Raw genomic sequence first — 27204 nt, 5'->3', positions numbered from 1 at the left:
ACACTCCGTAGTGTACACAGCTACCTTCTCAACTTTAAAATGGTTGTCATGCTTTTTTATACCTTTGAAATACAGATTTTTAGTAGCTTTTACATCATTAATCTTGATTACACACATTAACCAATTAAGCCCGCATAGCAACAGCGGACTGCTTACACATTAACCAATTAAGTTAGAACAACTGTTATCGCCTTAAGACAGTATGCCTTTGTTTCACGCAGTCTGGTTCTATAGTTTTATCAGTTCGTTGTGAAATGTCTTTTGTATTCCCAGACTGTAAGCCAGTTTTGGAATGTATAAACTCAGCGCTTCTAACTGTCTTTCCCACAGTCACAGAATCCATTTTGTTTAGTAGTGTCCATTTTATTAGTAGTCAAGCGTTATATTTAAGCTTTTAATTAGGGTTAGTCTAATCTACACAAAGCGCATTTCGGTGTGGTTTCAGGGTAATGACCACCGCCATGTACCCAATAGTCACTTCATCGTTGCCTTTAACCCAACAGCCCAAATTTTACGCTAACAACTCCAAGAAGATATCAATGGGTTGGTGGAGTGGGCGGAAAAGTGGCAAATGGAGTTCAACCCGGAGAAGTGTGAGGTAATGCACTTAGGGAGGGCAAACAGTAAAAGGGAATACACAGTAAACGGGAATATATTGAGAGGGGTGGAGGAAGTGAGAGACCTTGGAGTGCATGTGCACAGGTCCCTGAAGGTGACAGTACAGGTCGATCAGGTTGTGAAGGAGGCAAACGGAATGCTCTCCGTTATTAGCCGAGGTATAGACTACAAAAGCAGGGATGTAATGATGGAACTGTATAAAACGCTGGTAAGGCCACAGCTGGAGTATTGTGCGCAGTTCTGGTCACCACATTACAGGAAGGATGTAATTGCTCTGGAGAGAGTGCAGAGAAGATTTACAAGAATGTTGCCAGGGCTTGAAAATTGCAGCTATGAGGAGAGATTGGATAGGCTGGGGTTGTTTTCCTTGGAGCAGAGGAGGCTGAGGGGAGACTTGATTGAGGTGTACAAAATTATGAGGGGCCCAGATAGAGTAGACAGGAAGTACCTGTTTCCCCTAGTGGAGAGTTGAAGAACTAGAGGACATAGATTTAAGCTGATTGGTGGAAGGATTAGAGGGGACATGAGGAAAAACTTTTTTACCCAGAGGGTGGTGGGTGTATGGAATTCGCTGCCCGAATTGGTGGTAGAGGCAGGGACCCTCAACTCTTTTAAAAAGTACCTGGACCTGCATCTAAAGTGCTGTAAGCTGCAGGGCTACGGACCGGGTGCTGGAAGGTGGGATTAGAATGGGCACCTGGTTATTCTTTGAGCCGGCGCAGACACGATGGGCCAAATGGCCCCCTTCTGTGCTGTATCTTTTCTATGGTTCTAAGAGAGGTTGAGTTGAATGGGCCTATACTGTCTGGAGTTTAGAAGAACGAGGGGTGATCTCATTGAAACATGTAAGATTCTGAGGGGGCTTGACAGGGTAGATGCTGAGAGATTGTTTCCCCTGGCTGGAGAGTCTAGAACTAGGGGGGCATGATCTCAGGATAAGAGGTCAGACATTCAAGACTGAGATGAGGAGGAATTTCTTCACTCAGAGGGTTGTGAATCTTTGGAATTCTCTACCCGAAAGGGCTGTGGATGCTGAGTCGTTGAATATATTCAAGGCTGAGATTGATAGTTTTTTGGACTCTAGGGGAATCAAGGGATATGGGGATCGGGCGGGAAAGTAGAGTTGAGGTCAAAGATCAGCCACGATATGAACAGCCTACTCCTGCTCCTGTTTCTTATTTCTTATATCATCTGGTCCGGATGGGATGCATCCCAGGTTACTGAGGGAAGTAAAGGTGGAAATTCCAGAGGCTTTGGCCACAATCTTCCAATCCTTCTTAGATATGGGGATGGTGCCGGAGGACTGGAGGATTGTAAATGTTACACCCTGTTCAAAAAATGGAAGAGGGATAAAACCCGGCAATTACAGGCCAGTCAGTCTAAGGTCGGCGGTGGGGAAACTTTTAGCGACAATAGTCTGGGACAAAATAGATTGGCACTTGGCAAAGTCTGGGCTAATAAATGAAAGTCAGCATGGATTTGTTGAAGGAAAATCGTGTTTGACTAACTTGATTGACTTCTTTGATGAAGTAATGGAGAGGGCTGATGAGAGCAGTGTGGTTGTTGTGTATACGGACTTTCAAAAGGCATTTGATAAAGTGCCGCGAAATAGTCTTGTTGGCAAAATTAAAGCCCATGGGATTAAAGGGACAGTGACAGCGTGGATACAAAATTGGTTAAAGGACAGAAAGCAGAGAGTAGTGGTGAACGGTTGTTTTTCAGACTGGAGGGAAGTTTACAGTGGTGTTCCCCAGGGGTCAGTATTAGGACCACTGCTCTTTTTGATATATATTAATGACCTGGACTTGGGTATAGAGGGTTAAATGTCAACGTTTTCAGATGACATGAAACTCTGAAATGTAGTAAACAATGTGGAGGATAGTAACAGACTTCAGGAGGACAGAGACAGACTGGTGAAATGGGCAGACACATGGCAGATGAAATTTAATGCAGAGAAGTGTGAAGTGATACATTTTGTTGGGAAGAATGAGGAGAGGCAATATAAACTAAATGGTACAATTTTAAAGGGGGTGCAGGAACAGAGAGACCTGGGGGTGAATGTACACAAATCATTGAAGGTGGCAGGACAGGCTGAGAAGGCTGTTAAAAAAGCATATGGGATCCTGGACTTTATTAATAGAGGCACAGAGTACAAAAGCAAGGAAGTTATGCTAAACCTTTATAAACACTGTTAGGCCTCAGCTGGAGTATTGTGTTCAGTTCTGGGCACCGCACTTTAGGAAGGATGTGAAGGCCTTAGAGAGGGTGCAGAAGAGATTTACTAGAATGATTCCAGGGATGAGGGACTTCAGTTATGTGGATAGACTGGAGAAGCTGGGCTGTTCTGCTTAGATCAGAGAAGGTTAAGAGAAGATTTGAAAGAAGTGTTCAAAATCATGAAGGGTTTTGATAGAGCAAATAAGGAGAAACTGTTTCCAGTGGCGGAGGGTCAGTAACCAAAGGACACGGATTTAAGGTGATCGGCAAAAGATCCAGAGGAGAGATGAGGAAACATTTTTTTACGCAGCGAGTTGACATGATCTGGAATATGTTGCCTGAAAGGGTGGTGGAAAAAAATTACAGGGCTATGGGGAAAGAGCAGGGAGTGGGACTAATTGGATAGATCTTTCAAAGAGCCGCACAGGCACGATGGGCCGAATGGCCCCCTCCTGTGCTGTACCTACTATGATATTATGATATCAAATAGAAAATCATTAAAATGACTGCTTAGCAAGAGGCCAATTAACCCATAGATCCTGAAGTGGTGCCAATATTCAGCCCATTGGCCCAATGCAGGACAGGGAGATCTTGTGACAAGTGTTGGCTGGTCACACCTGGGGAGTTGATCCCAGTCCCGAGCTGCTCCACTCAAACACCATCTGCAAATTACTTATCTCACGAAACAATCAATTTAGAACAAGTTTTTGTAAACAATATAATTGCAACCTAACATAAAGTTTCAATTAGCAAAATCGTGGATCTGTGTTTAGTGTGAAACTGAATTCGTGAATCGAAAGGAGAGTTTTATGCCATAGAAATAATATGGAATCTTGAATCTATTCCCACTTGGACAATGGTCTGTAAGAGTGAGACTTTCCGTGTGTTGTGGGTTTCGGGCTGTCACCTCCCCCATACAAATAAAACAGATCAAGGGCGGGTCGGTGTCATGTTTGTTCAGATTATTCTCTCTAATCCCAGTGGATGTGGAGCGCGGTCCCACCGGAGCTTTCCCCTCAGTATAAATAAGGGCTCCTTTTAGTGTGTCCCAGACTGTCAGTCACAGCCTCACCTCTCACAGAGAATGCACCGACAAAAACTGATTCACCAATTGGATCTCATTTACTATCCCATTCTTGCAGCTGTTGGTGTTCCTGGTAAGTCACCAGAACAGTTAAGGTGTACGTGAATCGGTGTGTAACTGAGCTTCTGTGTGTTCAATAATACCATGTTTGTCCTGATCTGTTTGCCAAACAATCACCTATTCAGCGAGATAGATTCTGTGGTTGGTGTGTACTCAGTTTACACTATTTACTTCCTCGCGTGCCCTTATTAAGAGATGAAATTCTCTGAACCCGCACCCAATGTTGTTGCTGATTTTTCAGCTTGATTGAAGCTTTTAAAATCAGGAGCGAGGCTGAAGATCAGGATGTTGAAGTGTCTGTGGATGTTTCATTGTAGAGAGTGGAACAGGATGTTTCAGAGCAAATCCCACCCACCCCTTTCCGTAGCTTTTGTTTCAAAGGAATCAGGTGAAACGTCACCTCTCTCCCTCTCTGTCTTTGTGGAATTCTTTCTGGATGATTGAGATATGCTTTTATTTTTAGAAGGTATTGTCGGATAGCTGAAGGGTTCCAGACAGTGGTATGTGCAATGGGTCTGAGAGCGTCTGATTCTAGACAGCAAGACTACTCCGGCCAATAAATTTCAAATGTTGGAGCACAGATTCAGAGCCCACTCCCCAATTGGGCCAAATTTTGCTGTCAAAGTAACGGTGAGGCTAATGGCTCTCACTGTTATTTATGCACAAATTGCACAGCAACTTCAGGCGTGGTTAAATACGGAAATCCAAAAGTTGCTGTCCGAGATGTGTCTCTCCGCCGTTAGCTTCGCGAAAACGGCATCTCGCCGTCTGCCTCACCGTTGAAATGCATTGACTGGCATGAAGTTCCTGTATTTTCGTGGTAGATACAAACTAAACTCGCCACAGAAAGTTAAGTCTTATCCATTTCAGCCTAAGTAACGTTTTAACGGGGTGATACGTGTTAATTACTGCCTGTCAATCTCTCTGGCACTGAAAATTAACTATTACAAGTGTGGAGTTTCATTCTTTCATGCTTTAATTGTTGAAGATGTTTTTAAAATTTAAATTTTCTTTTCCATTTCTTTTCTGTCTCTTTTTTTCTCTCTCTCTTAAACCAATCTTTCTTTCCTGCTGTTTATTTCTTTTTCTGTACCTGATTTGACATTGAATTCACCCAGTCTACTTGCTTCTCAGTCCTTGCGCTGTTAATTTCACAATTCTTCAACCTGATTGGTTAAGGAGTTACCCTGTTCATAGAATCATAGAAATTTACAGCACAGAAGGAGGCCATTCGGCCCACCAAGTCTATGCTGGCCGAAAAAGAGCCACCCATTGTTATTACATTATACAGTTATTGTATTGAAAATTATACAGTTATTGTATTATTGCATGTTTATTTTCTATTCCTAACTATCTCTAAGATTTAATTAAATACGCATCAACCACACATCACCATTGAACCCGATTGCAATAACTAATGACCCATTTTGCTGGAGTGGGGCATCTCGCGGCCTGCCCCATTAGTTAGATTTTTTTTCCCTAAATCTTCAGCATGAAAATGTTTTGCACTGTAATTTGTGAGACGTGTGAGCTGATAGCGAGGCGGTGAGGACAATGGGGCGTCTGAGACCATAGTGAACGACGGGGCCAACAGTCTATCTCCTTAACTAATGAGATTTAAGGATTGAGAAAGAAACAGAGGAACGACGGAGAAGGAGGATGAATTAGTGTCAAATCAGGTACAGGAAGAAGGAGAACGAACGATTGGATTAAGAGAGAGAGAAAAGAGACGGAAAGGAAAAGTAAGAAAAAAAACGTGAAATTTTAAAGTTTAAATTTTAAAAATCTCTAAGGACAATTTACTACCTGCAGGAATGAGACTCCACAGTTTCAATTGTTCCCTTTTCGGGCCAGAGAGGTTGTTTGGCATTGCAGGAACATAAATCTTGTCATTAAAAGAGTCCTTACGTTGTTAAGTACCAGCTCTAACTTTCTGCGACAAGTTTAGTTCATTTTAACAGTGCAAATGCAGCAATTTCTTGAAACTCACGGGGAGGTTGAGGGCGGGCTCTGGTTTTTGCGGGGCCAATGGCGGAGCAGCTCAAATCGTCCAGCAATTTGTGGCGATTCACAACTCATGGGGTATCTCTTCCTCAACACAAATTGCTGGGTTTTTTTTACACACAAATAACAGTGTGCGCCATCGAACTCACCGCTACTATCCCAGCAGATTCTGGGCCAATATAAATGTGATCAGGAGACAACTGAATGTTGTGGACAGGGAATGGTTTGAGGGTTTGGTGAAAAGGTGGGTTCAGATCAATCGATCTCAGGATTACTACCAGTGCCACGTGCTAGTGAGTATAGGAACAGGAGAATAGACAGGATGAATGCGTGGCTGCAGGGATGGTGTAGGAGGGAGGGATTTAGATTCCTGGGACATTGGGACCGGTTCTGGGGAAGGTGGGACCTGTACAAGCGGGACGGGTTACACCCGAGCAGGACCGGGACCGATGTCCTCGCGGGGGTGTTTGCTAGTGCTGTTGGGGAAGGTTTAAACTAGAATGGCAGGGGGATGGGAACCTGAGCAGGGAGACAGAGGAGGGGGAAACTAGGATAGAAACAAAAGACAGAAAGTGAAGAAGCAATAATGGAAGGCAGAGAAAACAAGGGCGAAAAACAAATAGGGCCATAGTGCAAAATAAAACTAAGATGACTAGCAATCTTAAAAAGACAAGTCTAAAGGCATTGTGTCTAAATGCGCCGGTGGTGAAGGGAGTGAATGTTTAGGGTGGTGGATGGGGTGCCAATCAAGCGGGCTGCTTTATTTTGGATGATGTCGAGCTTCTTGAGTGTTGTTGGAGCTGCACTCATCCAAGCAAGTGGAGAGTATTCCATCACACTCCTGACTTGTGCCTTGTAGATGGTGGAAAGGCTTTGGGGAGTCAGGAGGTGAGTCACTCGCCGCAGAATAGCCAGCCTCTGACCTGCTCTTGTAGCCACAGTATTTATATGGCTGGTCCAGTTAAGTTTCTGGTCAATGGTGACCCCCAGGATGTTGATAGTGGGGGATTCGGCGATGGTAATGCCGTTGAATGTCAAGGGGAGGTGGTTAGACTCCCTCTTGTTGGATAACAGAACACTTGGAAGGCATTAACGGGATTGGACAAATTCAGCATGGGTTTATGAAAGGGAAATCATGCTTAACAAATCTATTGGAGCTTTTTGAGGAGGTAACTAGTAGACTAGTTAGGGGAGAGCCAGTGGATGTGGTGTATTTGGATTTTCAGAAGGTTTTTGATAAGGTCCCACATGAGGTTAGTGTGCAAAATTAAAGCACATGGGATTGGGGAGAATATAGTGGCATGGATTGAGAATTGGTTGACAGACAGGAAACAGAGAGTAGGAATAAACGGGAATTTTTCCGGGTGGCAGGCAGTGACTAGTGGGGTACCGCAGGGATCAGTGCTTGGGCCCCAGCTATTCACAATATATATCAATGACTTGGATGAGAGAACTAAATGTAACATTTCCAAGTTTGCAGACGACACAAAGCTGGGGTGGAATGTGAGCTGTGAGGAGGATGCAAAGAGGCTCCAATGTGATTTAGACAAGTTGGATGAGTGGGCAAGAACATGGCAGATGCAGTATAACGTGGATAAATGTGAGGTTATCCACTTTGGTTGTAAAAACAGAAAGGCAGACTATTATCTGAATGGTGATAGATTGGGAAAAGGGGAGTTGCAACGAGACCTGGGTGTCCTTGTACACCAGTCGCTGAAAGCGAGCATTCAGGTGCAGCAAGCAGTTAGGAAGGCGAATGGTATGTTGGCCTTCATTGCAAGAGGATTTGAGTACAGGATCAGGGATGTCTTACTGCAGTTAGACAGGGCCTTGGTGAGACCACATCTGGAGTATTGTGTGCAGTTTTGGTCTCCTTATCTGAGGAAGGATGTCCTTGCCATGGAGGGAGTGCAACGAAGGTTTACCAGACTGATTCCTGGGATGGCAGGACTGACATATGAGGAGAGATTGGGTCGACTAGGCCTATATTTACTCGAGTTTAGAAAAATGAGAGGGGATCTCATCGAAACATATAAAATTCTAACAGGACTAGACAGACTAGATGCAGGGAGGATGTTCCCGATGGCTGGGGAGTCCAGAACCAGGGGGGTCACAGTCTCAGGATACGGGGTATGCCATTTAGAACCGAGATGAGGAGAAATTTCTTCACTCAGAGGGTGGTGAACCTGTGGAATTCTCTACCACAGGAGACAGTGGAGGCCAAGTCATTAAATATATTCAAGAAGGAGATAGATATATTTCTTAATGCTAAAGGGATATGGGGAAAAAAGCGGGAACAGGGTACTGAGTTAGACGATCAGCCATGATCATTTTGAATGGCAGAGCAGGCCCGAAGGGCTGAATGGCCTACTCTTGCTCCTATTTTCTATGTTTTTATGATAAATGGGAGGCCGAATGGGCCTTTGGGATTCCTGAAAGTTTTTGAGTCTTTGTTATTCCCACTTGGGCCAACTTTCTCTCATTTTATACAATGTTTTCTTCGTGAATATTGTCATATTTTGGGGGTTTTGATCACTTTTCACAGAAAATATTTTGGAATGAGTTCCATTTGGCTGTTATATTTTAAAAGGAAGCGATCTAGAAATTTGTGCAGTGCCCATTTTGTGGGCCAGGAACGGGCACTGAAGGGCCCAATATGGGGTGTGACCCATGCCAGGAGTACACTGCACAGCATATTGGTTAAGGCATCCAGGGTGCCTGCCTGAAACAGGCGGTGGGCCCATTGCCTGTTTCGGGCCCATTGCCTGTTTCAGGCCCCTTTGCATAATGGGATTGTGACTGAGCATAGCAGCCAAACCAACAGCCCTTAAAACCACCCAAAAGTTAACAACAAAGGGGGAGAAATTGGATAAGGGCCGTTATTGGGCGTCGGTAGTGTGATGTGCGATTACCCAGTGCCCAATGACCCCTGCAAAGGCAGGACCCGAGTTTCAGCCGGCCTGCGGACTCGCCCACAATCAGCGTTCCATTCTGCGCCTTGCACATGGAATCAATGCAATTCGTACTTTCCACCACCAGGGGAGCTCAATCTCTTAAAGGGATGATGTTTCATCAAAATCTCTTAAAGGTAGCTGGTACCTGTTATTTGCTGAAAATAACAGTCTACTGTCTGTATTGAGTCTGAACGGAGATCAAAAATCGCACACGCAAAACACAGATGCAGGTCCCATCCCTTTGTTTGCACACTGATGAGTTATGTTAAAACATTGAATAAAGGTTGCACACCACTAAATCCCACATCCTCCAATCTGCACACCAGACCTCACCGATCTGAGTTGGTACCAGACCTGCGAGAGTGCATGCACCAAGGTTCCCTGCTGATACACTAGAGACCTTGGTGCAAGAGGTGGACAGAAGGAGGGACATCCTATATCCACAGTGGGGGTGGGGGGGGGGTGCAAGAGGCCCTCTAGACATATACGTGGGAGGCAGCGGGGGACGAAGTCAATGTCAGGCACCCAGCATCATGAACATGGATGCAGTGCAGGAAGTAGTTCAATGCTTTGATATGAGTGGTCAAGGTGAGTGAGGTCAACTGTCAAGTGGTGTCTCCCACCAACTGCTCCACACACTACACCCCCATCACCCACATACCAACAAACTCTTTCCATCAGTACTCAACTCTTCCAATCAGATGCTTTCTCTCACCCTCACTCATTACCACTGTTGCAAGCCGCCCACCCACAACTCACAGGCCACACACACTGGCAGCTATTCAACTATGACAGGCACATCACCAGACACATATCCCACTTTCTTGCAGGAGAAGGTGGTGCATATCAGGAGGCAGCAAGTGGCAGTGGCATTTAGCCCCTCGAGCCTGTTCCACCATTCAATGAGATCATGGTGGACCTGTGACCTAACTCCATATACCCGCCTTAGCCCCATATCCCTTAATACCCTTGGTTCACAGAAATCTATCAATCTCAGATTTAACATTCACAAGTGAGCAAGCATCAACTGCCGACTGCAGAAGAGCGTTCCAAACATCTCCCACCCTTTGTGTGTAGAAGCATTTCCTAACTTCACTCCTGCACGTCCTGGCTCTAAATGTTAGGCCATGTCCCCGCGTCCTAGTATTCAAGTCAAGGAGACCTGCAAAAAGTTAAAAAATGTCTTTGCAGCCAGAAGCAATAATCCAGCCACGAACCTGGCGTCTGCCCCACATCGTGCTTGAAACGTGCGTGCTCATCCAAGATGCCATCTTGGATGTTGGAGAGGCCGTGTAGCACCGAAACAACAGGCACTACACGACCCAATTTAGTGCCCTTAATGTTATACTAACCTGAATTTGGAGCCTGGAGGGGCAGGAGTGATTCTGAATGTGGAGCCTGGCTCCATATTAAAACTGTGGGCCACTTCTGCCGCTCACCCCGCACCCCCCCAAACTCCCCCGCAAGGTCATGACCTTCCCTTTTGAAATCCGTGCTGAATATTCTTTATTATATTTTCGGTATCTAGATATTTTTCTATTGCGTCTTTGAGTAAGGATTCCATTATCTTTCCGACCACCGACATTAAGCTAATTGTTCTGTAGTTCTCTAGACTTGTTCTATACCCTTTTTAAATATAGGAATAACATGAGATGTCTGCCATCCTCTGGCACTATTAAGAACATAAGAAATAGGAGCAGGAGTAGGCCATTCGGCCCCTCGAGCCTACTCCGCCATTCAATCAGATCATGGCTGATCTTCGACCTCAACTCCACTTTCCCGCCCGATCCCCATATCCCTTGATTCCTCCAGAGTCCAAAAATCTATCGATCTCAGCCTTGAATATATTCAATGACTCAGCATCCACAGCCCTCTGGGGTAGAGAATTCTAAACATTCACAACCCTCTGGGTGAAGAAATTCCTTCTCATCTCAGTCTTAAATGTCCGACCCCTTATCCTGTGACTATGCCTCCTTGTTCTAGACTCTCCAGCTGGGGAAACAACCTCTCAGCGTCTACCCTGTCAAGCCTTCGCAGAACCTTGTGTGTTTCATATTTTCTAATAAATTTTTATAAATATGTAATAGGGCCTCTACTTTCTCTTCCCTCACTTCTTTTGATATGCGTGGATGCAATCCATCCGGACCAGTGGTTTTACACTCTCTAAGTTTGTTTAGTTTATCAATTATGGGTTGAATTGAGAAATAGGAAAGGATCTAAGACTATAGTGGGAGTTGTGCATAGGAGGCCTGGCAGCAGCTCTGAAGTGCTCGATTGTATAAATGCAGAGATTAGACAAGTGTGTAAGAAAGGCATAGTGGTCTTAATGGGGGACTTTAACCTTCTCATAGATTGGGAAAAGCAGACGAGCAACTGTCAGAAAGGTACTGAATTTCTTGAGTGTGTCCGGGATAGTTTTCTACAGCAGTATGTCCTAGAGGCAACAAGGGGGCAAGCCATACTAGATTTAGTAATGAGTAATGAACCAGATTTAGTTAACGGCTTAACTGTACGTGAACATCTATCCAATAGCGATCATAACATGATCGAGTTCAATGTAGTGTTTGAAAGGGGAAAAAAGTGAGTCAGCTGCTAAGATTCTAGACTTGGGTAAGGCCGACTTCAATGGGACGAGACAGAGACTGTCCACAGTAAACTGGGCAAATCTGTTAATGGGTAAAACGACTGATGATCAGTGGGAAACGTTTAAAGAAACATTTAACGTGATACAGAATCGGTTTATACCCCTGAGGGGCAAGAACTCTACTTGCCAAAAAAAACAGCCATGGACAACTAAAGAGGTAAGGGACAGTATAAGACATAAGGAAAGGGCATACAAAAAGACAAAAAATGGCACAGATCCTGGCAAATGGGAAAGATACAAAGGGTCACAAAACAGATAGTAAGAGCTACAAAAAGAGAGTATGAAAAGAAACTTGTAAGGGATATCAAAACCAATACGAAGAACTTTTATTGTTATGTTAGGAAAAAGAGGGTGGTCAGGAGCAGTGTTGGCCCCTTAAAAACTGAAAGTGGGGATATTGTCATTGACAATGGGGAAATGGCGGATATGTTGAACAATTACTTTGCGTCAGTATTTACAGTAGAAAAAGAGGATAGCATGCCTGAAATCCCCAAGAAAACTAATATTGAATCGGGGACAGAGACTCGATAAAATTAACATAAGTAAAGCAACAGTAATGAAGAAAATAATAGCACTAAAGAGTGACAAATCCCCAGACCAGATGGTTTCCATCCCAGGGTTTTAAAGGAAGTAGGTGAGCACATTGCAGATGCCCAAACTATAATCTTTCAAAGTTCTCTAGAGAATGCTGGAGTCTATAATTAAGGATCGGGTGACTGAACACCTCGAGAATTTTCAGTTAATCAGAGAGAGCCAGCATGGATTTGTGAAAGGTAGGTCGTGCCTGACAAACCTGATTGAATATTTTGAAGAGGTGACTAAAGTCGTGGACAGGGGAATGTCAATGGATGTTATTTATATGGACTTCCAGAAGGCATTTGATAAGGTCCCACATAAGAGACTGTTAGCAAAGATAGAAACCCATGGAATCGAGGGAAAAGTACGGACTTGGTTAGGAAGTTGGCTGAGCGAAAGGCGACAGAGAGTAGGGATAATGGAAAGGTACTCACATTGGCAGGATGTGACTAGTGGAGTCCCGCAGGGATCTGTCTTGGGGCCTCAATTATTCACAATATGAAGGCATAGAAAGTCTCATATCTAAGTTTGCCGATGACAGAGATTGGTGGCATTGTAAGCAGTGTAGATGAAAACATAAAATTACAAAGGGATATTGATAAATGAGGTGAATGGGCAAAACTGTGGCAAATGGAATTCAATGCAGACAAATGTGAGGTCATCCACTTTGGACCAAAAAAGGATAGAACAGGGTACTTTCTAAATGGTAAAAAGTTAAAAACAGTGGATGTCCAAAGGGACCTTGGGGTTCAGGTACATCGATCATTGAAGTGTCATGAACAGGTGCAGAAAATAATCAATAAGGCTAATGGAATGCTGGCCTTTATATCTCGAGGACTGGAGTACAAGGGGGCAGAAGTTATGCTGCAGCGAGACAAAACCCTGGTTAGACCGCACCTGGAGTACTGTGAGCAGTTCTGGGCACCGCACCTTCGGAAGGACATATTGGCCTTGGAGGGAGTGCAGCGTAGGTTTACTAGAATGATACCCGGACTTCAAGGGTTAAGTTACGAGGAGAGATTTAAAAAAAAATTTGTTCATGGGATGTGGGCGTCGCTGGCGAGGCCGGCATTTATTACCCATCCCTAATTGCCCTTGAGAAGGTGGTGGTGAGCCGCCTTCTTGAACCACTGCAGTCCATGTGGTGACGGTTCTCCCACAGTGCTGTTCGGAAGGGAGTTCCAGGATTTTGACCCTGGTTACACAAATTGGGGTTGTATTCTCTGGAGTTTCGAAGGTTAAGGGGTGATCTGATCGAAGTTTATAAGATATTAAGGGGAGCAGATAGGGTGGATAGAGAGAAAATATTTCTGCTGGTTGGGGATTCTAGGAGTAGGGGGCACAGTCTAAAAATTAGAGCCAGACCTTTCAGGAGTGAGATTAGAAAACATTTCTACACACAAAGGGTTGTAGAAGTTTGGAACTCTCTTCCACAAATGGCAATTGATACTAGCTCAATTGCTAAATTTAAATCTGAGACAAATAGCTTTTTGGCAATCAAAGGTATTAAGGGATATGGGCCAAAGGCAGGTATATGGAGTTAGATCACAGATCAGCCATGATCTTAACAAATGGTGGAGCAGGCACGAGGGGCTGAATGGCCTACTCATGTTCCTATCTCCCCTCTTTCTGCCTCAAATTATATCGTTTCTGATCTCTTCCTCTAATGTCCTGCCCACCATGTTAGCCTCCCTGGTAAATAATGAGGCAAAGTATTATTTAATATTTCTGCCATTTCATTGTCGTTACTTGCGAGTTTATCATGTGTATGCCTTAGTGGCCCTAACCATATCCTGATTTTCATTTTGTTAGTTATGTGTTTGTAGAAGCACAGTTGAGAGACATGTATGAAAGGTACAACATCCAGTTCAGATCACATTGGGTCCTACTGTTTCTCCTGTTTCACCCTGTGTAATTAGATATCGGGCGGCACGGAGACACTCCTGAACGTAAGATGCTCAGGCCACTTACAGGAGTGACCAGCACTGTTGTACCTTAGAGATCATCGAAAGGGGGCCCCTAGAATCTGGAACACTCCCATCAGACTACCAGAATCATAGAAAGGTTACAGCATGGAAGGAGGCCATTCGGCCCATCGAGTCTGTGCCAGCTCAATGCGAGAGCAATCCAGCTAGTCCCACTCCCCCACCCGATCCCCGTAGCCCTGCAATTTTTTTTCCTTTCACGTACTTATCCAGTTCCCTTTTGAAGGCCATGATTGAATCTGCCTCCACCACCCCCTCAGGCAGTGCATTCCAGATCCGAACCACTCGCTGTGTAAAAAAGTTTTTCCTCATGTCACCTTTCGTTCTTTTGTCAATCTCCTTAAATCTATGCCCTCTGGTTCTTGACCCTTCCACCAATGGGAACAGTTTCTCTCTATCTACTCCATCTGGACCCTTCATGATTTTGAATACCTGGATCAAATCTCCTCGCAACCGTCTCTGTTCCAAGGAGAACAACCCCAGCTTCTCCAGTCTATCCACGTAATGAAAGTCCCTCATCCCTGGAATCATTCGAGTAAATCTCCTCTACACCCTCGCGAAGGCCTTCACATCTTTCCTAAAGGATCCAGAGGGGCAATTTTTTCACTCAAAGGGTGGTGAGTGTCTGGAACGAGCTGCCAGAGGCAGTAGTAGAGGCGGGTACAATTTTGTCTTTTAAAAAGCATTTGGACAGTTACATGGGTAAGATGGGTATCGAGGGATATGGGCCAAGTGCAGGCAATTGGGACTAGCTTAGTGGTATAAACTGGGCGACATGGACATGTTGGGCCGAAGGGCCTGTTTCCATGTTGTAACTTCTATGATTCTATAAGTGCGGTGCCCAGAACTGGACACAGTATCCAGTTGTGGCCGAACCGGTGTTTTATAAAGGTTCATCATGACTTCCTTGCTTTTGTACTCTATGCCTCTATTTATAAAGCCCAGGATCCCATTTGCTTTCTTAACCACTTTCTGAACCTGCCCTGCCACCTTCAATGATTTGTGCACATATACCCCCAGATCTCACTGTTCTTGTACCCCTTTTAGAGTTCTGCCCTCCAGTTTATTTTGCATCTCCTCGTTCTTACTACTGAAATGTATCACTTCGTATCTTTCTGTGTTAAATTTCATCTGCCACGTGTCCGCCCATTCTACCACCCTGTTTATATCCTCTTGAAGTCTATCACAAGACAATTAAACAACTAACAGGAGGAGGAGGAGGCTGGCCCAAAAGTTAAAATTTTAAATTGGGGAAAGGCCAATTTTGATGATATTAGACAGGAACTTTCAGAAGTTGATTGCGAGAGTCTGTTGGCAGGCAAAGGGACGTCTGGTAAGTGGGAGGCTTTCAAAAGTGTGTTAACCAGGGTTCAGGGTAAGCACATTCCTGATAAAGTGAAGGGCAAGGCTGGTAGAAGTAGGGAACCTTGGATGACTCGGGAGATTGAGGCCCAAGTCAGAAAGAAGAAGGAGGCATATGACATGCATAGGCAGCTGGGATCAAGTGGATCCCTTGAAGAGTATAGAGATTGCCAGAGTAGAGTTAAGAGAGAAATCAGGAGGGCAAAAAGGGGACATGAGATTGCTTTGGCAGATGAGGCAAAGGAGAATCCAAAGAGCTTCTACAAATACATAAAGGGCAAAAGAGTAACTAGGGAGAGAGTAGGGCCTCTTAAGGATCAACAAGATCATCTATGTGCGGAACCACAAGAGATGGGTGAGATCCTGAATGAATATTTCACATCGGTATTTACGGTTGAGAAAGGCATGGATGTTGGGGAACTTGGGGAAATAAATAGTGATGTCTTGAGGAGTGTACATATTACAGAGAGGGAGGTGCTGGAAGTCTTAACGCGCATCAAGGTAGATAAATCTCCGGGACCTGATGAAATGTATCCCAGGACGTTATGGGAGGTTAGGGAGGAAATTGCGGGTCCCTGAGCAGAGATATTTGAATCACCGACAGCTACAGGTGAGGTGCCTGAAGCTTGGAGGGTAGCAAATGTTGTGCCTTTGTTTAAGAAGGGCGGCAGGGAAAAGCCTGGGAACTACAGACCGGTGAGCCTGACATCTGTAGTGGGTAAGTTGTTAGAGAGTATTCTGAGAGACAGGATCTACAGGCATTTGGAGAGGCAGGGACTAATTAGGAACAGTCAGCATGGTTTTGTGAGAGGAAAATCATGTCTCACGAATTTGATTGAGTTTTTGAAGGGGTAACCAAGAGATAGATGAGGGCTGTGCAGTAGATGTGGTCTACATGGACTTCAGCAAAGCCTTTGACAAGGTACCCCATGGTAGGTTGTTACATAAGGTTAAATCTCATGGGATCCAAGGTGAGGTAGCCAATTGGATACAAAATTGGATTGACGACAGAAGACAGAGGGTGGTTGTATTGGGTTGTTTTTCAAACTGGAGGCCTGTGACCAGCGGTGTGCCTCAGGGATCGGTGCTGGGTCCGCTGTTATTTGTTATTTATATTAATGATTTGGATGAGAATTTAGGAGGCATGGTTAGTAAGTTTGCAGATGACACCAAGATTGGTGGCATTGTGGACAGTGAAGAAGGTTATCTAGGATTGCAACGGGATCTTGATAAATTGGGCCAGTGGGCCGATGAATGGCAGATGGAGTTTAATTTAGATAAATGTGAGGTGATGCATTTTGGTAGATCGAATCGGGCCAGGACCTACTCCGTTAATGGTAGGGCGTTGGGGAGAGTTATAGAACAAAGAGATCTAGGAGTACAGATTCATAGCTCCTTGAAAGTGGAGTCACAGGTGGATAGGGTGGTGAAGAAGGCATTCAGCATGCTTGGTTTCATTGGTCAGAACATTGAATACAGGAGTTGGGATGTCTTGTTGAAGTTGTACAAGACATTAATAAGGCCACACTTGGAATACTGTGTACAGTTCTGGTCACCCTATTATAGAAAGGATATTATTAAACTAGAAAGAGTGCAGAAAAGATTTACTAGGATGCTACCGGGACTTGATGGTTTGACTTATAGGGAGAGGTTGGATAGGCTGAGACTTTTTTCCCTGGAGAGCAGGAGGTTTAGGGGTGATCTTATCGAAGTCTATAAAATAATGAGGGGCATAGATAAGGTAGATAGTCAAAATCTTTTCCCAAAGGTAGGGGAGTCTATAACGAGGGGACATAGATTTTAGGTGACAGGGGAGAGATACAAAATGGCCCAGAGGGGCAATTTTTTCACTCAAAGGGTGGTGAGTGTCTGGAACGAGCTGCCAGAGGCAGTAGTAGAGGCGGGTACAATTTTGTCTTTTAAAAAGCATTTGGACAGTTACATGGGTAAGATGGGTATAGAGGGATATGGGCCAAGTGCAGGCAATTGGGACTATCTTAGTGGTATAAACTGGGCGACATGGACATGTTGGGCCGAAGGGCCTGTTTCCATGTTGTAAACTTCTATGATTCTAGGAGACTCTGTAAACATCCCCATCCTCAACGATGGCGGAGTCCAGCACGTGGGTTGAAAACACAAGGCTGAAGCGTTTGCAACCATCTTCAGCCACAAGTGCCAAGTGGATGATACGTCTCGGCCTCCTCCTGGTATCCCCACCATCACAGAAGCCAGTCTTCAGCCAATTCGATTCACTCCACGTGATATCATGAAACGGCTGTTTGAACATAAGAAATAGGAGCAGGAGTAGGCCAATCGGCCCCTCGAGCCTGCTTCGCCATTCAATAAGATCATGGCTGATCTGGTCCTAACCTCAAATCTAAAATCATGTCCAATTTCCTGCCCGCTCCCCGTAACCCCTAATTCCCTTTACTTCTGGGAAACTGTCTATTTCTGCTTTAAATTTATTTAATGCTGTAGCTTCCACTGCTTCCTGGGGCAGCAATTCTACAGACCTACCACCCTCTGAGTGAAGAAGTTTCTCCTCATCTCAGTTTTGAAAGAGCAGCCCCTTATTCTAAGATTATGCCCCTCGTTCTAGTTTCACCCATCCTTGGGAACATCCTTACCGCATCCGCCCGATCAAGCCCCTTCACAATCTTATATGTTTCAATAAGATCGCCTCTCATTCTTCTGAACTCCAATGAGTAGAGTCCCAATCTACTCAACCTCTCCTCATATCTCTGCCCCCTCATCCCCGGGATTAACCGAGTGAACCTTCTTTGTACTGCCTCGAGAGCAAGTCTGTCTTTTCTTAAGTATGGACACCAAAACTGTATGCAGCATTCCAGGTGCGGTCTCACCAATACCTTATATAACTGCAGCAATACCTCCCTGTTTTTATATTCTATCCCCCTAGCAATAAAAGCCAACATTCCGTTGGCCTTCTTGATCACCTGCTGCACCTGCATACTAACCTTTTGATTTTCTTGCACTAGGACCCCCAGATCCCTTTGTACTGCAGTACTTTCCAGTTTCTCGCCATTGAAATAATAACTTGCTCTCCGATTTTTCCTGCCAAAGTGCATAACCTCACATTTTCCAACATTGTATTGCATCTGCCAAATCTCCGCCCACTCACCCAGCCTGTCCATATCCCCTTGTAGGTTTTTTATGTCCTCCTCACTCTCTACTTTCCCTCCCATCTTTGTATCATCTGCAAACTTTGATATTTTACACTTGGTCCCCTCCTCCAAATCGTTAATATAGATTGTAAAGAGTTGGGGACCCAGCACCGACCCCAGCGGAACACCACTGGCGACTGGTTGCCAGTCCGAGAATGAACCATTTATCCCAACTCTCTGCTTCCTGTTAGATAACCAATCCTCCAGCCATGCCCGAATATTACCCCCAATCCAGTGATTCTTTATCTTGAGCAATAATCTTTTATGTGGCACCTTGTCGAATGCCTTCTGGAAGTCTAAATACACTACGTCCACTGGTTCCCCTTTATCCACCCTGTACGTTCTATCCTCAAAGAACTCAAGCAAATTTGTCACACATGACTTCCCCTTCGTAAAGCCATGCTGACTTTGTCCTATTAAATTATGTTTATCCAAATGTTCCGTTACTGTCTCCTTAATAATAGACTCCAAAATTTTACCCACCACAGATGTTGGGCTAACTGGTCTATAATTTCCAGCCTTCTGCCTACTACCCTTTTTAAATAAGGGTGTTACATTAGCAGTTTTCCAATCTGCCGGGACCTTTGCCGAGTCCAGAGAATTTTGGAAAATTATTACCAAAGCATCCACAATCCCTACTGCCACTTCCCTCAAGACCCTAGGATGGAAGCCATCAGGTCCAGGGGATTTATCCGCCTTGAGTCCCATTAATTTACTGAGCACCAATTCCTTAGTGATTTTAATGGTATTTACCTCCTCCCCCCCCCGCCCCCTAGAGCCCCCTGTTTGTCCACTGTTGGGATATTCTTAGTGTCCTCTACCGTAAAGACTGAAACAAAATATTTGTTCAGCATTTTTGCCATCTCCATGTTTCCCACCATTAATTTCCCGGTCTCATCCTCTAAGGGACCTACGTTTGCCTTAGCCACCCTTTTTCATTTTATATAACTGGAGAAACTCTTGCTATCTGTTTTTATATTTTTTGCTAATTTATTTTCATAATCTATCTTCCCTTTCTTGATCAATCCTTTCGTTACTTTTTGCTGTCTTTTGAAGACTTCCCAATCTTCTATCCTCCCACTAAGTTTGGCTACCTTATATGTCCTTGTTTTTAGTCAGATACTATCCCTAATTTCTTTACTTAGCCACGGATGGCTGTCATTTCCTTTACACCCTTTTTTCCTCAGTGGAATATATTTATTTTGAAAGTTGTAAAATAACTCCTTGAATGAACACCACTGCTCATGTACCGTCTTACCCTTTAAACTATTTTCCCAGTCCACTTTCATCAATTCCGCTCTCATACCATCATAGTCTCCTTTATTCAAGCTCAGTGCACTTGTTTGAGAACTAACCTTCTCACCCTCTAATTGGATATGGAATGTAACCATGTTATGGTCACTCATTCCAAGGGGATCCTTAACTAGGACATTATTAATTAATCCCGGCTCATTACACAGGACCAGGTCCAAGGTTGCTTGCCCCCTTGTAGGATCAGTTACATACCGCTCAAGAAATCCATCCCTAATACACTCAATAAACTCTTCCTCAAGGCTGCCCTGCCCAATTTGATTTGTCCAGTTAATATGATAGTTAAAATCCCCCATAATTATAGCTGTTCCCTTATTACATGCCCCGACTATTTCCTGATGAATACTTCTTCCAGCAGAGTTGCAACTATTAGGAGGCCTATATACTACGCCCACGAGTGTTTTTTTCCCCTTATTATTCCTTATCTCTACCCAAACTGTTTCATTATCCTGATCCTTTGTCCCAATATCATTTCTCTGTATTACAGTGATTCCTTCCTTTATTAACATAGCCACCCCACCTCCCCTTCCTTCCTGCCTGTCCTTCCTGATTGTTAAATACCCTGGCATATTTAATTCCCAGTCGTTGTCACCCTGCAGCCATGTTTCTGTAATGGCCACAAGATCATACCCATACGTCGTTATTTGTGCCGTTAACTCGTCCATTTTGTTACGAAAGCTACGTGCATTCAGATAAAGAACTTTCAAATATGTTTTGTGACACTTAGTTCCAACTTTTTCCTTTTTTAACACTTTACCTTTTACTCCATACCTTCTGTCCCTTCCTGACACGCTTTCCTCTGTCTCCCTGCTCAGGTTCCCAACCCCCTGCCACAGCTTTGATGCTGGGTTAATCGCCTTGCACCTTCTAGTTTTTATTTTATCTCTCGTGCCTAAAGTACACTTTCTTTCCGCTGCTCTACGCTTTTCCCTTTCACTTGTTCTTGAACAACTGTTTGTACTATTTGTATTGTAGATTTCCCCTGGGTCTTCCCCTCTCTTGCTGCTCTCACCTTTATTCCCTTCTGACTCCCCGCTCAGGTTCCCATCCCCCTGCCACTCTAGTTTAAACCTTCCCCAACAGCACTAGCAAACACCCCCACGAGGACATTGGTCCCGGTCCTGCTCGGGTGTAACCCGTCCCGCTTGTACAGGTCCCACCTTCCCCAGAACCGGTCCCTGCACTGGATGCAGCAAAGGCTATGGGCCCCGACAACATCCCGACTGTAGTGCTGAAGACGTGTGCTCCAGAACTGGCCGTGCCTCTGGCCAAACTGTTCCAGTACAGCTACAACACTGGCATCCACCTGACAATGTGGAAAATTGCCGAGGCATGTCTTGTCCACAAAAAGCAGGACAAATCCAATCCGAACAATTACTGCCCCATCAGTCTACTCTCAATCATCAGCAAAGTGATGGAAGGTGTCATCGACAGTGCTATCAAGCGGCACTTACTCACCAATAACCTGCCCACCGATGCTCAGTTTGGGTTCCGCCAGGACCACTCGGCTCCAGACCTCATTATAGCCTTGGTCCAAACGTGGACAAAAGAACGTGTGTGCAGGAAGTGTGTCCAGCTGCAGCTACTGGCTAACCGCATTTCGGAGCTGGAGCTGCGGGTGGATTCACTGTGGAGCATCCGCGATGCTGAGACTATCGTGGATAGCACGTTCAGTGAGGTGGTCACACCGCAGGTAAAGATTACGCAGGCAGAAAGGAAATGGGTGACCGCCAGGCAGAGTTAAAGGACTAGGCAGGTAGAGCAGGAGTCCCCTGGGGCCATCTCCCTCTCAAACAGATATTCTGCTTTGGATACTGTTGGGGGAGATGGTTTATCAGGGGAAAGCAGCAAGAGCCAGGTTCGGGGCACCACGGGTGTCTCTGCTGCACAGGAGGGGAGGAAGAAGAGTGGCAGGGCTATAGTGATAGGGGATTCAATTGTAAGGGGAACAGATAGGCGTTTCTGCGGCCACAAACGTGATTCCAGGATGGTATGTTGCCTCCCTGGTGCTCGGGTCAAGGATGTCACGGAGCGGCTGCAGGACATTCTGGAGGGGGAGGGTGAACAGCCAGTAGTCGTGGTCCATATCGGTACCAACGACATAGGTAAAAAAATGGGATGGGGTCCTGCAAGGTGAATTTAAGGAGTTAGGAGATAAATTAAAAAGCAGGACTTCAAAGGTAGTGATCTCAGGATTACTCCCAGTGCCATGTGCGAGTGAGTATAGGAACAGGAGAATAGACAGGATGAATGCGTGGCTGCAGGGATGGTGTTGGAGGGAGGGATTTAGATTCCTGGGACATTGGGACTGGTTCTGGGGAAGGCGGGACCTGTACAAGCGGGACGGGTTACACCCGAGCAGGACCGGGACCAATGTCCTTGCGGGGGTGTTTGCTGGTGCTGTTGGGGAAGGTTTAAACTAGAGTGGCAGGGGGATGGGAACCTGAGCGGGGAGTCAGAAGGGAGTAAAGTTGAGAGCAGCAAGAGAGGGGAAGACCCAGGGGAAATCTACAATACAAATAGTACAAACAGTTGTTTAAGCTACATCATTAGATAAATTTAAAACAGAAATAGACAGTTTTCTAGAAGTAAAGGGAATTAGGGGTTATGGGGAGCGGGCAGGAAATTGGACATGAAGCTGAGCTCGGATCGGTCAAGGCTCTGTGGGTGGCGGAGAGGGCCCAGGGGCTGAGTGGCCGGGTCCTGCTTCTACTTCTTGTGTTCTTTAGATTTGTGGTTGGGATCAGATCAGCCATGATCTTATTGAATGGCGGAGCAGGCTCGAGGGGCCGATTGGCCTACTCCTGCTCCTATTTCTTATGTTCTTATGATAAAGGGGGATTTAACGAGGGGTAAGCAGCCAACAGAGACTTTATGGGTTGAATTGAGAAATAGGAAAGGATCCAAGACTATAGTGGGGGTTGTGTACAGGAGCCCTGGCAGCAGCTCTGAAGTGGTAGATTGTATAAATGCAGAGATTAGACAAGCTTGTAAGAAAGGCATAGTGGACTTAATGGGGGACTTGAACCATCACATAGATTGGGAAAAGCAGACCAGCAACTGTCAGAAAGGTAGTGAATTTCTTAACTGGGCGACATGGACATGTTGGGCCATGTTGTAAACTTCTATGATTCTATGAGTGTGTCCGGGATAGTTTTCTACAGCAGTATGTCCTGGAGGCAAAAAGGGGGCAAGCCATACTAGATTTATCATAGCATCATAGAAGTTACAACATGGAAACAGGCCCTTCGGCCCAACATGTCCATGTCGCCCAGTTTATACCACTAAGCTAGTCCCAATTGCCTGCACTTGGCCCATATCCCTCTGTACCCATCTTACCCATGTAACTGTCCAAATGCTTTTTAAAAGACAAAATTGTACCCGCCTCTACTACTGCCTCTGGCAGCTCGTTCCAGACACTCACCATCCTTTGAGTGAAAAAATTGCCCCTCTGGGCCATTTTGTATCTCGCCCCTCTCACCTTAAATCTATGTCCCCTCGTTATAGACTCCCCTACCTTTGGGAAAAGATTTTGACTATCTACCTTATCTATGCCCCTCATTATTTTATCGACTTCTATAAGATCACCCCTAAACCTCCTACTCTCCAGGGAAAAAAGTCTCAGCCTATCCAACCTCTCCCTATAAGTCAAACCATCAAGTCCCGGTAGCATCCTAGTAAATCTTTTCTGCACTCTTTCTAGTTTAATAATATCCTTTCTATAATAGGGTGACCAGAACTGTACACAGTACTCCAAGTGTGGCCTTACTAATGTCTTGTACAACTTCAACAAGACATCCCAACTCCTGTATTCAATGTTCTGACCAATGAAACCAAGCATGCTGAATGCCTTCTTCACCACCCTATCCACCTGTGACTCCACTTTCAAGGAGCTATGAACCTGTACTCCTAGATCTCTTTGTTCTATAACTCTCCCCAACGCCCTACCATTAACGGAGTAGGTCCTGGCCCGATTCGATCTACCAAAATGCATCACCTCACATTTATCTAAATTAAACTTCATCGGCCTACTGGCCCAATTTATCAAAATCCCGTTGCAATCATAGATAACCTTCTTCACTGTCCACAATGCCACCAATCTTGGTGTCATCTGCAAACTTACGAACCATGCCTCCTAAATTCTCATCCAAATCATTAATATAAATAACAAATAACAGCGGACCCAGCACTGATCCCTGAGGCACACCGCTGGTCACAGGCCTCCAGTTTGAAAAACAACCCTCTACAACCACCCTCTGTCTTCTGTCGTCAAGCCAATTTTGTATCCAATTGGCTACCTCACCTTGGATCCCGTGAGATTTAACCTCATGTAACAACCTACCATGCGGTACCTTGTCAAAAGCTTTGCTGAAGTCCATGTAGACCACGTCTACTGCACAGCCCTCATCTATCTTCTTGGTTACCCCTTCAAAAAGCTCAATCAAATTTGTGAGACATGATTTTCCTCTCTCAAAGCCATGCTGACTGTTCCTAATCAGTCCATGCCTCTCCAAATGCCTGTAGATCCTGTCTCTCAGAATACCCTCGAACAACTTACCCACTACAGATGTCAGGCTCACCGGTCTGTAGTTCCCAGGCTTTTCCCTGCCGCCCTTCTTAAACAAAGGCACAACATTTGCTACCCTCCAATCTTCAGGCACCTCACCTGAAGCTGTCGATGATTCAAACATCTCTGCTAGGGGACCCGCAATTTCCTCCCTAACCTCCCATAACGTCCTGGGATACATTTCATCAGGTCCAGGAGATTTATCTACCTTGATGCGCGTTAAGACTTCCAGCACCTCCCTCTCTGTAATATGTACACTCCTCAAGACATCACTATTTATTTCCCCAAGTTCCCTAACATCCATGCCTTTCTCAACTGTAAATACCGATGTGAAATATTCATTTAGGATCTCACCCATCTCTTGTGGTTCCGCACATAGATGACCTTGTTGATCCTTAAGAGGCCCTCCTCTCTCCCTAGTTACTCTTTTGCCCTTTATGTATTTTTTTTTTATCCAAAGAGCTTCTACAAATACATAATCATTTAGTAATGAGTAATGAATCAGATTTAGTTAACGGCTTAACTGTGCGTGAACATCTATCCAATAGCGATCATAACATGATTGAGTTCAATGTCGTGTTTGAAAGGAAAAAAGTGAATCATCTGCTAAGTTTCTAGTCTTGGGTAAGGCCGACTTCAATGGGATGAGACAGAGACTGTCCACAGTAAACTGGGCAAATCTATCAATGGGTAAAACGACTGATGATCAGTGGGAAACGTTTAAAGAAACATTTAACGTGATACAGAATCGGTTTATACCCCTGAGGGGCAAGAACTCTACTTGCCGAAAAAAAAAAGCCATGGACAACTAAAGAGGTAAGGGACAGTAGAAGATATAAGGAAAGGGCATACAAAAAGACAAAAAATGGCACAGATCCTGGCGAATGGGAAAGATACAAAGATGAACAAAGGGTCACAAAACAGATAGTAAGAGCTACAAAAAGAGAGTATGAAAAGAAACTCGCAAGGGATATCAAAACCAATACGAAGAACTTTTATAGTTATATTAGGAAAAAGAGGGTGGTCAGGAGCAGTGTTGGCCCCTTAAAAACTGAAAGTGGGGATATTGTCATTGACAATGGGGAAATGGCGGACATGTTGAACAATTACTTTGCGTCAGTATTTACAGTCGACAAAGAGGATAGCATGCCAGAAGTCCCAAGAAAACTTATATTGAATTGGGGACAGGGACTCAATAAAATTAACATAAGTAAAGCAACAGTAATGAAGAAAATAATAGCACTAAAGAGTGACAAATCCCCAGGACCAGATGGTTTCCATCCCAGGGTTTTAAAGGAAGTAGGTGAGCACATTGCAGATGCCCTAACTATAATCTTTCAAATTTCTCTAGATTCAGGAACTGTCCCTCCAGATTGGAAAATTGCACATGTCACTCTGCTTTTTAAGAAAGGAGAGAGAGGGAAACCGGGGAATTATAGACCAGTTAGCCTAACATCTGTTGTGGGGAAAATGCTGGAGTCTATAATTAAGGATAGGGTGACTGAACACCTCGAATTTTCAGTTAATCAGAGAGAGCCAGCATGGATTTGTGAAAGGTAGGTTATGCCTGACAAACCTGATTGAATTTTTTGAAGATGTGACTAAAGAAGTGGACAGGGGAACGTCAATGGATGTTATTTACATGGACTTCCAGAAGGCATTTGATAAGGTCCCAAATAAGAGACTGTTAGCTCAGAAAGAAGCTCATGGAATTGAAGGAAAAATACGGACTTGGTTAGGAAGTTGGCTGAGCGAAAGGCGACAGAGAGTAGGGATAATGGGTAGGTACTCACATTGGCAGGATGTGACTAGTGGAGTCCCACAGGGATCTGTCTTGGGGCCTCAATTATTCACAATATTTATGAACGACTTAGATGAAGGCATGGAAAGTCTCATATCTAAGTTTGCCGATGACACAAAGATTGGTGACATTGTAAGCAGTGTAGATGAAAACATAAAATTACAAAGGGATATTGATAGATTCTGTGAATGGGCAAAACTGTGGCAAATGGAATTCAATGTAGACAAATGTGAGGTCATCCACTTTGGATCAAAAAAGGATAGAACAGGTTACTTTCTAAATGGTAAAAAGTTAAAAACAGTGGATGTCCAAAGGGACTTAGGGGTTCAGGTACATGGATCATTAAAGTGTCATGAACAGGTGCAGAAAATAATCAACAAGGCTAATGGAATGCTGGCCTTTATATCTGGAGGACGAGAGTACAAGGGGGCAGAAGTTATGCTGCAGCTATACAAAACCCTGGTTAGACTGCACCTGGAGTACTGTGAGCAGTTCTGGGCACCGCACCTTCGGAAGAACATAAGAACATAAGAACTTGGAGCAGGAGTAGGCCAATCGGCCCCTCGAGCCTGCTCCGCCATTCAATAAGATCATGGCTGATCTGATCCCAACCACAAATCTAAAGAACACAAGAAGTAGGAGCAGGACCCGGCCACACAGCCCCTGGGCCCTCTCCGCCACCCACAGGGCATTGACCGATCCGAACTCAGCTTCATGTCCAATTTCCTGCCCGCTCCCCATAACCCCTAATTCCCTTTACTTCTAGAAAACTGTCGATTTCTGTTTTAAATTTATTTAATGATGTAGCTTCCACAGCTTCCTGGGGCAGCAAATTCCAC

General features: G+C 44.7%; 1 protein-coding gene across 1 annotated transcript in view; it reads left to right on the top strand.

Moving 5' to 3' along the window:
• The first annotated feature begins 3904 nt into the window (after positions 1–3904).
• Positions 3905–27204, top strand: part of LOC137310943 (probable G-protein coupled receptor 139) — a 30475-nt gene continuing 7175 nt past the window's right edge. Inside the window, exon 1 of the mRNA XM_067978458.1 lies at positions 3905–3992. Coding sequence (XP_067834559.1) covers positions 3920–3992 — 73 coding nt within the window. The 5' untranslated portion in view covers positions 3905–3919. The remainder of the gene's footprint in view (positions 3993–27204) is intronic.

The sequence above is a fragment of the Heptranchias perlo genome, unplaced genomic scaffold (assembly GCF_035084215.1).
Source record: "Heptranchias perlo isolate sHepPer1 unplaced genomic scaffold, sHepPer1.hap1 HAP1_SCAFFOLD_290, whole genome shotgun sequence".
NCBI classification, from domain to species: domain Eukaryota; kingdom Metazoa; phylum Chordata; class Chondrichthyes; order Hexanchiformes; family Hexanchidae; genus Heptranchias; species Heptranchias perlo.
The sequence above is the reverse complement of the archived record's forward strand: the minus strand, read 5'-3'. Positions and strand labels throughout refer to the sequence as shown.